General features: G+C 39.0%; 1 protein-coding gene across 1 annotated transcript in view; it reads left to right on the forward strand.

Moving 5' to 3' along the window:
• The window catches only part of LOC118228159 (leucine zipper protein 2-like), a 151,791-nt gene that overhangs the window by 103,712 nt on the left and 35,304 nt on the right, over nucleotides 1-12,775 (forward strand). The window contains exon 8 of the mRNA XM_035419495.1: nucleotides 8,260-8,427. Within this exon, the coding sequence (XP_035275386.1) occupies nucleotides 8,260-8,427 (168 nt within the window). The remainder of the gene's footprint in view (nucleotides 1-8,259; nucleotides 8,428-12,775) is intronic.

Genomic DNA, 12,775 nt, shown 5'->3' on the forward strand with positions numbered 1-12,775 from the left:
ATTGGCAGTACGCAGGGCGCAAAGCACACAGTTCTTAAACGGAATGAAAAGAGGTCAGTTGATTGAGTATGATTGAATTCAGCTGCAACACACCTAATTATAATATATAATTATAATTCAGCCTAATCCACCCCATTTTACAACTGAGCCATGCACTGTGACCTGTGCACTCCATGCCTGAGTACACCAAAATACCAAAATTCAGCAGTCACTCAGTACTCCCTTGCACTGGACCATTGACTGTCCATGAGCCGTGTACCATTGATTCTGGAAAATGGAGCCCAACAATAGCCGTCGTTATGTGTCTCAAGTACGACAGAAAAGGCTGAAAATCTGTGTGCTACACATTTTAAATCTTTTAATATGTCCCCAGCTGTAGTGTTTTATGAGATTCTTTTTTGGAATGTACATTTTATGTTGAAACGTATAGTACAGACCAATCAAATTACTGCTGATGGCTTTTTGTTGCACTGTCTGACAGCTTCTTTTCTCCCTTTATTTAATCCTCAAAGGACATTGCCCATTATTTGTTCATTTTGAAAATAAAGCAACTTTTTCATAAAGGTATAGCTGCATTGTAAATCTCATCATCAACAGTAAACTAAGTTCCCTTACAAAAACACCAAAAGGCAATTGCAAGTAACTAATGCAATTACAAATGCAATTCTGTTTGTTGTTGTTGTCGGCAGTGCCTTGATGAAAATAATACTTTATTGTTTAAACAAACAAATGAAAAATGGTTGGCATACTTTGAGGATGAATCCTGAGAAGGACAAAAGCAACTGTCTTACAGCACCAACAGCCATGGAAAATGATTAAAATTGTGTTGACTCGTCTTATCAATTGCAATTGTTTGGACTGCGCACAAAAAATATTCTCCTAGATACCTACATAAATACAGTAACTATATGTGTTCCCCCTCAAGTCACCTTTATAGAACAACATAACAGTGCATACATTTTTTAAAAATGCCATTTGCTAAATTACTAGCTAATTTTCACATTTAATTTAATGCTGAGTCCTGAGGTGCAGATGCAACATACAAAAACAAAAACTCGTAGCCGTGAAGTGCAACAGTGCACTTTGGGGCTACTAGTTTTTGTTTTTGCATGTTGCATCTGCACCTCAGGGCTGCTAGTTTTTGTATGTTTGTGTTTTGTACCTCAGGGCCGTTCCTTTTTGTTTTTGTATGTTGCATTTGCACTCCAGGGCTGAAAGTTTTGTTTTTGCATTTTCTTTTTGTATTTGTGTTTTGCACTTCATGGCTGCATGTTTTTGTTTTTGTATGTTGCATCTGCACCTCAGGGCCGAAAGTTTTTGTTTTTGCGTTTTCTTTTTGTTTTTGTGTTTTGCACTTCAAAGCCACCATAGTTCACACCTGCCGCAACACGAAAAAAACATTCTATTTCTATTTCGCGGTCATTGCAAATCCCCGCAAACAAAATGGATTAGTGATGATGACCTTCTTATTTTTGCTAGCATTAAACAAAAAAAGATAATACTAATAATAATTTGTAATAATAAATTATGATATTGAGTATTATATAGGCCATGTCATATATATGTTATATATATTTAAAATCAATCTGCTATGTTTCATAATAAATAGGCTATTTATATATTATCCATCCATCCATCCATCCATTATCTATACCCGTTTATCCTGAGCAGGGTCGCGAGGGGGGGTTGTAGCCTATCCCAGCGGGCATTGGGCGAGAGGCAGAAATACACCCTGGACAGGCCGCCAATTTATCACAGGGCACACACATCATTCACTCACACACTCATACCTATGGACAATTTAGAGTCTCCAATTAGCCTACCTGCAAGTCTTTGGACTTTGGGAGGAAACCGGAGTACCCGGAGGTACTCCATGCAGACACATGGAGAACATGCAGACTCCACACAGAAAGGCCCCAACCCGAGATTCGAACCCACAATCTTCCCGCTGTGAGGCGACAGCGCTACCCACTGTATCACTGTGCCGCCCCATATACATACATTATATTTCTTAAAATTTCCTAATACCCTACCCTACCAGTCAGAATGGTAGTTTTTTTTTTTTTTTCTTTTGCAATCGATTTTGTTAGAATTGGGGATTTCTTTGCAACAAATGCTGCTAGCTTCCACCTAGGAGTCTTAACTGTTGGCAACATAGTGAAGGAGGCAAATTGATTTCAGAGGTGATGAAGGCACAATACACGCCACCACCAACTGAAGAACCTCTGGAGGAGTACAAGCTGGAGATGAGAGATGGGAGCTCTGGATGGACAGCACATCACCATCCAGGCATCTGCCAATTCAGGATCACAGTTTTTTTGATTATAAGGGTTCATTCTCTGTGGTCCTCCTGGCTCTGGTTGATGAGGACTATGAGGGCTATGGCAGCAACATCAATAGGGGAATCTTTTCCAATTCTAAGATTGAACTCCAGGCAGGGGTTTTGAATGTGCCACCGCCATCTCTTCTCCTTCTGCATCTCCTCTCCCTTCTGTGAAGAGGCTAGTGCCATTTGTGATCATGGCATACAAGGCATTGCCCTTGAAGCCTTACCTCCTCAGGCCCTACCCAGGCCCAGGAAGGTGCATACAAGACGACATGTGCATCTTCAATTACCATCTCTATAGAGCACACCGAATCATGGAGAATGTGTTTGGCATCCTCTCCCAGCGCTGGAGGGTTTATCAGCATCCTCTGACACGGCGACAGTGTGATCAAGACTAGCTGCATACTTTCTAATTACCTAAAGATGCTGGAAACCTGTTGGGGGATGATGAAGCAGGCGGACATGAAGGGGATCACGGAAATATTCTTGGTCCCATCAGAGGTCTTCCGAGTAATCATGCATTTGTGGAGGTTTTCAGGGAGGATACATTCCAGTTATTTCATGTCGCCTGCTGGACAGGTTCCATGGCAGTTTGATCATGTGAGCTATGGTCTGTCACTCTAATGTTGTGTGACTGACCAGTGCATGTTTAATATATTCAATAGCCTGAATAGCCTAAAGATTAACAAATTCCAAATAAATTTTATAAATCTACACAAAATGATCATGTTGTTTATAGTTCATGTTGTTTAAGTTGTTGTTAGTCATGGCTCAGAAACAGTTCTGTTTTTAATATACTGTAGCCCAGCATATTTTGTGCAATTAACCTACCTTCTGATGCATTTTAATGTTTTGGTATTCACATAAAAATATCACTATCTTTCCCTATACATGTACATAGATTTAATTAATTGCTTAATGAATAAATAACCTGACCTCCAGAAGTACATTTTTGTTTCTCCTTTTTAATTCTTCCAACAATATGTCACATTTATGTCACATTAACATATGAATAATAGTTATTTCACAGAAAATTACATTGAACATTAAATTAAAGACTTGTGTAAGTATTTGTTTGGAGCTGCTGGGAATGAAAGACGAAAAACTCAGCTTCATGCAGCAACACCTGGTATTTAAATTATTTCCAAAGGGAGTTTACGAATGCTAGGTGCCAAAAAAAAAAAAAAAATAGTATCATCCCTTTCTTTGGCTCACTTTAGCTCCCTGGCCTATTTTCTTTCTAAGTATGCCTCTAGCTGGTCCCTACTTTGGGTCTTCTGCCTGGTCCTAGCCTTGGACTGGACAGCTACAGCAGCCACACCCACTCCCTCACTGTCAGATCCATCTGGCTGGTCTTCCGGCCCTGCCTCAGACTCGTGCATCTCCTCCACCTGCTCATCTACACTGCTGTGTTTCCTGTTTAAAAGCAGAGGGAATTTCAGTGCCATTCTGTTACTGTGTTTAGTTAGTAAGTAAGGCACAGAGAACACACAGCATCACAGAAAACTGAGAAAAGAGGCAGAGACCACAGTGTTTTTTTGAAACATTAATTTATTAAATTAACGAATAGATGTCATTCACAACAGTGAAAAAATGATTGAAATAAGATTTACAACTGTAGCAACAGTGACGAGTGCAAAACCTGCGCTAGTAAGGAAATGAATCACTGCTCAGACAACAAAATGTAGGTCGGCCCATTGAAGGTTTTACTAACGATTTTACATGAGGCTTTGCCTCTTCCTCTCTGGTTTACCAAAATGTCAGTGGTGAATAAAATACACTTTGAAATAAAAATACAAACTCAAGTATTGTTCATAAAATTTTGCACATCAAACACAGAATTTTATAAATCCACAATGTATTAAATTAAAACCTATTTGACAAGCACACAGCAAATTTTCACTATACGCACTCAGTAGATAGTAGGCAATGAAACAAAGGGAGAGCTCAGGAGGGGAAATGTGGCTTTGTTTGGGGTTTTTAAAGAGCTTTGTTAATCAATTTTCTATTTACATGTATTATAAAAAGAAAACCAACATTAACACAACAACAATTTAGGTCAGAATTATAAACCATTACAGATGGCTTTGGTGGCTAGAGACAAGTCTACTAAACGTACATAGTGCAAACTTGAAGTCCAAAGTAAGGGAGAGTTACTATAGATGTGACAGTGTTCGGATTTTGCTCATTTTATGCAGAAAATATTTAGCGTAGCTCTATGAAATTTTACTTTAAACAGCTTTGACATGTCAGCAGTCCTCACCCTTTTCAATTACATCCATAACCTAATGGAGTGGGATACAATCAAAATCAAATTACAAGCAGTCCAATGTTAAATTCATACAACCTAGTATGTATAATTGCAACAGAGGGGTTGAATAATTGTTACAGTAAATGAAAAAGCCCTACACTGTGCGTGTGGCAGTTCATTTCTGCACATACTAATGTTAATCAAGGAAACACATTTTCAGTGATAAGATGAGACCAGCCACATCCTAAAATTATGAAGTATGGGGCTTTATTTATGAAAGAAGCCTATGCACAAACATTGACGCACTAGCTACTTCATAAATTACCATGCAGTGTGTTGTGGTAACATCCAAATCAATGAGGACAGCTACTTTTGTTTGTTTGTTAACAGCCAGGTGTGCTTTTACAAAACAGATACATAGCCTACTATACCATCTGGTGTGTGCTTATTATAAATGCCAGTGACCAGGTGGCTGTTTCTTTTCTATTAATCATTTGGAGTAAGCATATTGGCTGAACAACTGAAACAGAGTATGCTCAAATTGCATTACTGAAATAAAAAAGGTACTGTGTGTCTGTTTTTATTCATTTGAAGTTTGTTTTGAACATGTAGCCTACATTACGTAGTTTGACATTTAAGGTTGGCTGTTATCATCCACACAGCCATAGGGATAAGTCATTGTATTTTTAATTTTACTAATCTGCCTATGATTTCTTTTCAGCACTGTAGCACTAGCTACTAATAGAATAAAGTGATAAGAGCTACTAATAGAAGAGCATGATTACAGAAGAAAGTAATAATAGAAGAACGTGATTACAGACTAAATTGCTGTGAAGCAATTTAGGCTGTAATCACTTTCTTCTATTATTCCTGTTAGCTATCACCTCAACCGTAACCTGCTTAACCCACTTTATTTTCTTTGCTAAATCCCTTATAGCTTTTCTGCTACATTCCATTCTACCGCTACTTTACACCAGGCTGGCCAGTAGAGAATGGCCTCTTACAGAATTTTTTACAGAGCATTTACATTGCTTTTTAGGTTACAAGAGCAACACCTTACCCATTACACTACACTGCCGCCATATTGCTCTGTCTCTTGCCTTGCAACTCTGTAAAGCGTCTTTGTGACTGTTCTCTGTATAAACCGTTATACAAACAAAATTGAATTGAGTTGACTGTATAAAGTGTCGAAAATGATGAAGTCTGAAGAGCTCTTTCTATAACAGTGATCAGTAAATCCATACAGGAGTTGAAATAAGCTTTATTTGCCACATAGACAATTGTGTACCAGCATTTCTCTACCATGATCTTCCTCTCCTCTCCTTTTCTGTCCCCCTGTGGTGGCTGTCCATGGCCAGCCCTGGTATGCGTCATCTCTATTTGTTATAGCATACAGATGGCATATACCGGGGCTATCCCTGGCCCAAAATGGTTCAATATGGCAAATATAAATGAAAAAATACAGTCTGAAGAGATGCGGGTGGTTTGTAGAGGAATGGGGAATTTGTTCCACCACTGGGGAACTAAGTTGGAGAGGCTCCGTGGTCAGGACGAGCGAGAACCATTCACCCGGATAGCAGGAATAGTTGGGCAGCAGCATTCTGAATCATCTGTAGTGGCTGTATGACACAAGCTGGCAGGCTTGCATGGAGGGAGTTGCATTAATCAAGATGGGAGGTCACCATAGCCTGTGCAAGTAGCTGGCTGGAGTGTGTGATCAGATATGATCGAATCCTTCTGATGTTGTATAGGAGGAATCTTCAGGACCATGATGTTGTTGTGATGTGCTCCTTGAAGACCAGTTAGTCATTCAGGACCACCCATAGGCTCTTTGCAGAGTGAGAGGCAGCCACTTTGGTACCATTGATAGTGATGAGAGCTCCTGTATTCAGGAGGTCTTGTGCAGGATGAACAACAGCTCAGTCTTGTTGAGGTTGAGCTTCAGGTGATACCTGGTCATCCATGTCAAGATGTCAGCCAGATAGGCAGATATTCTCTGTATGGCAGAGGGAGGGAGAGAGAAGAAGAGTTATGTATCATCAGCATAATAGTGATAAAAGAAGCCATGTGTGTCAATGACTGAGCCCAGAGATTTGGTGTAAATGGAGAACAGCAGATCCCCCGGTACAGTCCTGTGGGACTCCTATAACAAGGGGATGAGATGCAGAAACAGACACCATCCAAGGGACCTTGTAGGACCGATCTGCAAGATAGGAAGCAAACCAAGAGAGGGCAGTCCCAGAAATGCCCATTTCAACCAATGTGGAGATGAATAGTTGGTGGTTATTTGTGTGGAATGCTCCAGACAGGTCTAGGACAGAGGAGAGGGATAAGGCTCCATCACAGTCAGGAGGGCAGTCTTGGTTGAGTGCCTGGTTCAAAAGCCAGACTGGTGATGGTCAGACAGGTTGTTCTGTTGGAGACAAGATGATACTTGATTAAGCTCTGCTCATTCAAAAAGCGATAAAGGTTGATAGTTCTTGAAAACAGAGGGGTCTAAGGTAGGTTTCTATCTAAGGATTGGGGTAACTCAAGTCATCTGAAAGTCAGAGGGAACATGGCCCCAGGAAAGGGAGGCATTATTGATGGAGGACACTCACCAGATATAGACTGGAGGACTGCTGATGGGGTGGGGTCAACGGGTCTAACTCGCCTGCAATTCTAAAAATAGATAAGTACCGTGTGCAATTGTGTGTTAATTGCTGCTGGCTTGTTATCTTGCCTTCATGTGAACTGCGTCCGCAGCTATCAGGCTAATCCTATTAGTAATACTATTAGTAATTAGTAATAGGTGGTAATGGGGGAGTTAACAACTGGACTTATAACCTGTGGGAGCTCAGCAAATAGCAAGTGTGTATTGCAGCCATTTATACACCCACCATCTTCTGTTTTCCCAGCTATATTTTTCCATCCATTGTCCTTTATTTTGTGGCATTTGTAATATTTATGTCTCTTATCAAAGAGTACGCTATTCTGTGAAATATAAAAAACCAGTTGGTCCACCATGTTTGATCATGGATGTTGTAGTTTGTAGCAGTATGGTGAACTCAGTCAAAATGACTTGTGATTGGATAGATAAATAATATCGCAATGTAGCAAACTCCCAAAAATGAAATTTCACTTTTTATCTGCAAGATTTTATGAACAATACTTTGTTCATAAAATCACACTTTTGTATTTGTTTTTAAAGTGTGATTTATTGGCATTAATAAATCATGGCCAGTGTGTAAAGGACTTTGATGTTTTCAAGCTCTGTATGTCACTCTGGATAAAGACATGTACTACGTGATTGTAAAATGTAATCATTTTTATCTTTCACCGATTTTGGACTTCGGTCTTGATTTGACTAAATTCTTTTACCACAGAAATATGCTGGTATGCGTCAAATAGTACACATGAAACAGAATCACAACAACATTTACCAGTATAGTGTAGATACAGTTAGCTGGAATTGTGAATATGGCATTCTCAACATTCCCTTTTTGCAATGTATATTGAAAGCAAAGTCTTAACTGAATTATTTACTGTTATCAAAGAGCAGCATAAAAGCCCTTTGTTACATTATTTTTCTTGTCATGCATTTATTGTAGAATACTCAGCAAGTGTATATAAACATCGATCCATGACTGAATTGAGGCATGTATTTGATGAAAGCTTGTGTTGATGTCTTTCTTTGCTGCAGGAGTCACAGCTGAAAGCATTAAAGGACACAGCACATCTTTGCTTCTCTTCTGTACTACACAACCAGCCCTCCAACACCCATGGACTCCCCTCCACACACCCAGATATGTTGAGGTACTCCAACCTTGCCAACAACTCCAGAGTCACCTACCAGCAGCCACATGGCAAGGTACATCCCGTCCACTGCCACTCTAACACTCAGAAAATGTGGTTATCACAGGGAATGTAATAAATACTAACAGCATCAGTGTTTATCAATGACACTGAGTGTATGCGTCATGTTATGTCTAGATAATGTCTCAGGACATGTTTAAAGTCAATTTTAAAGTCAATTTTCTGTAACTTCGTATAAAATGAATCTTGTAATGAGTTTGGACTCCATTGTACCTACTTACTAAGCTCATATAAAGAAATGTTCATACACTTATTCAGTACCCGTGAACATAAAACTAAATATAAAAGATGCAGTAAATTTAAAAAAAGAACTGAACCATGACAATCAACACATCTTAAGGCAGAATTGTATGTCCTGAGTACCATAGAGTCTGCTTAGTTCTCACAGAAGCTACATTTACAACAGCCGATGGACAGGTCAATCTGCTTTACACAATTAAAATTACATCATGGTCAACAAGATCAGAAAGAACTGCCGTGCTAAGTACTGGTGCCTGTTACACAATAAACCAATGAACAAAGGCAGGGATACACCGAAAATGTCCGTCAGTGTCTCACCATACACAGAGCAAGCTAATGGGAACCAAGGTGTCAGGATTTGCATATGTATAAATTATCATGTGCACATAGTAATTTCCTCTCTTGTGATCAGCAATCATGCTGCACATATTCATCTCATTCAGTTTTTCACCAATCCCAATTTCACCCCTACTTGGGTTCGTCAATTACATAAATGAAAATGACTCCCAGAACAAACAGCACAATTGTGTTTTTTCCTTCAGTTAAATAATATCATTGACTGACTTATTGACTGACTGAGTTGTGTTAGAAATAACACTGAGATACACTTGCAAGGTTGCATCATGCAAAATCTACTAAAGGCACATTTGTTTCTGGTTTTAGCAGTACTGAATACATGGTTGTCAAAATGCTCAAAAATAGAATATATTACAGATTAATTTGATTCCCTTGATTCCCATGAAAATGTATATGCTTCTTGGTATGAATTATTCATTGTGACTGTTATTAAGTTTAGATATTTCTCCTTTTTTCATGTCTAGACATGAATTTTCAACATTGTTTTGATGTTTTGATGAGGGTGGCAGTGTAGCACAGTGGGTAAATAACTGGGGTTGTAACAGAAAGGTCATAGGTTCGATTCCTGGGTAGGACACTGCCGTTGTACCCTTGAGCAAGGTACTTAACCTGAATTGCTTCAGTGTATATATCCAGCTGTACAAATGGGTACAATGTAAAATGCTATGTAAAAGTTGTGTAAGTCGCTCTGGATAAGAGTGTCTGCTAAATGCCTGTAATGTAATGTTGATTTAAAATAGGTTCATCTTTAATAGTCAATGTTTTAGTCAGCATGTCAAAGAAATCAAACATTGCTGAAGGATGATTAAGTCCTTACAAGAGTGACTTTAACGAATACTCGTACTTGGACTGAAATTTGGGCTTAACTTGTCCATCCATCCATCCATTATCTATACCTGCTTATCCTGAGCAGGGTCGCGGGGGGTGCTGCAGCCTATCCCAGCATACATTGGGCGAGAAGCAGGAATACACCCTGGACAGGCCGCCAATCTATCACAGGGCACACACACCATTCACTCATACACTCATACCTATGGGCAATTTAGAGTCTCCAATTAGCCTACCTGCATGTCATTGGACTGTGAGAGGAAACCGGAGTATATGGAGCAAACCCACGCGGATATGGGGAGAACATGCAAACTCCACACAGAAAGGCCCAGGCCGGATTTGAACCCTACTTGCTGTGAGGCGACAGTGCTACCCACTGCACCACCGTGCCACCTGGCTGAACTTGTAAATAATTCAATTTAATAAGCTAATAATAAAAAAATTAAACCAGCTGTTCAGGATCAAATGTCCTAATAAGGGTAGGAATAATATGTGTAACAAAAATCAAGAAATATATATAATGGGTGAATGTCCTAAAATCCCTATAGAAAAATCTGAATTTAATTCAGGTGTGAGGGGCATATGAGGAGATATTCAAAATTTCAAGTGAAACAAACATCATTACTGTGGGGCAACAAATCAGTCAAACATGTAATTGAAAATGAAGGAGAACCATTAGGCTTAATGTGGCTTAACAAGGCTTAATGGCCTAAAATTGAGGTATCAGTGTCTAGAAAAAAAACAAGAGGGGCACCCTAATTCCAGAAGAAAAGCACCAGGTCAAATAGACGTATTTTAAATTAATTCACAAAGTGAGAAATTGGCACCCTAACAGCAAAACGGGAGCTTAATGTAGCTTAATGTCCCTATAGTGGGATACAATTGAATTTTCAGACCTAACTTCTCATTGGTTCTTGTAATGAGGAGACAGAAAAGTCCAATATATAACAGGAAATATTTGTTTCAAATGAGCAATGACCAAAATTAAGCAAAGATGAGAACTTAACATGAGCTTAACATGGCTTAATGAGTGCTTATGTCTTAAAAATAGAAAAACATTAATTTAATTCAGCATGAGGGGGCTGTGTGGAGATACATTTCAAGTGAAACAAAAACACAAAGGTAGTCTACCAATTCAGTCAAGCCAATGAAAGTGAAAATAAATAGGAACCATTGGGTTTAGTGTGGCTAAACGTGGCTTAATGGAATAACATTGAGGTTTAACTGTCTTTTAAAAAAAGAACGGCACCTGTTCTCATGTACATACGTCTTTTAAAATAAAACACTAACATCTTTTAAAAAACACTAATATCTTGAATGAATTTGACATGCCCCACCTACCCCACACCCATCCATCCAAGCCAGTCTTTCCTCAAACTTTTCTCCTGCCCGTCATACCCAAGCTAGTCTCTCACCCAACTGTCCCACACATTCACGCACACACCTACTCATGCACCCCACACCCACCTTCCCATCGAAACCATGCTTTCCTCCTACACCACCCACACAAGCCATGCGCTTCTCCTCCCATACACACACAATCTTTCCATTCACCCACACCCTGTTTATATCATCCATTCACAACAAGCTTTTATATTTTCTCAACTACATACTCAAGCCAAGCTTTCTATTTTCACCCTGCCCACTCCTTACTCACTCACTTCATGCATCACACTTTTATGTCATTTTACAGAGGCTGAATTACCACATTGAATGAGGAAATCCCTGGAACACATTGTTTTCTTCAATACTGAACATAAGTGTTTTATTTTCCCTAAATAGCAAAACATAAAGATGTAAAAAGCGATGTGCCAAAAATGAATTAAATATATTTAATTTACATTTAAATTTACAATAATTTACAATTTACTAATTTACAGTAGGCCTGCTGAAAGTATACATTTAAAAAACTATTGTTTTTTTTTTGTTTTGCCTGTGTGATGATTGCACACAAAAACCACGTTCTCTTGAGATGAAACCATGTAGCTGTCCTACATGGGCTAGAGAATGCATGGCTGTTTTAAGGAAATGCTTGATATTTCAGTAAAAAGATGATGTGAATTAATGGAACTATGGTGAAGAGAAATGCAGTAACACTAAACTTTTGAACAAATATTAACCAAGTGGCTAAATATATATTTATAAATATATGTATATACTGTATATACAGTTGAAGTCGAAAGTTTACATACACCTTAGCCAAATCCATTTAAATTCAGTTTTTCACAATTCCTGACATGTAATCCTAGTAAACATTCCCTGTCTTAGGCCAGTTAGGATCACAACTTTATTTTAAGAATGTGAAATGTCAGAATAATAGTAGAGAGAATGATTTATTTCAGCTTTTATTTCTTTCATCGCATTCCCAGTGGGTCAGAAGTTTACATACACTCTGTTAGTATTTGGTAGCATTGCCTTTAAATTGTTTAACTCGGGTAGCCTTCCACAAGTTTCTCACAATAAGTTTCTGGAATTTTGGCCCATTCCTCCTGACAGAACTGGTGTAACTCAGTCAGGTTTGTAGGCCTCCTTGCTCGCACACGCTTTTTCAGTTCTGCCCACAAATTTTTGATTGGATTGAGGTCAGGGCTTTGTGATGGCCACTCCAATACCTTGACTTTGTTGTCCTTAAGTCATTTTGCCACAACTTTGGAAGTATGGTTTGGGTCATTGTCCATTTGGAAGAGCCATTTGCGACCAAGCTTTAACTTCCTGCCTGATGTCTTGAGATGTTGCTTCAATATGTCCACATCATTTTCCTTCCTCATGATGCCATCTATTTTATGAAGTGCACCAGTCCCTCCTGCAGCAAAGCACCCCCACAACATGATGCTGCCACCCCCATGCTTCACTGTTGGGATGGTGTTCTTTGGCTTGCAAGCTTCATCCTTTTTCCTCCAAACATAACGATGGTCATT

The sequence above is a fragment of the Anguilla anguilla genome, chromosome 5 (genome assembly GCF_013347855.1).
Source record: "Anguilla anguilla isolate fAngAng1 chromosome 5, fAngAng1.pri, whole genome shotgun sequence".
Taxonomy (NCBI): domain Eukaryota; kingdom Metazoa; phylum Chordata; class Actinopteri; order Anguilliformes; family Anguillidae; genus Anguilla; species Anguilla anguilla.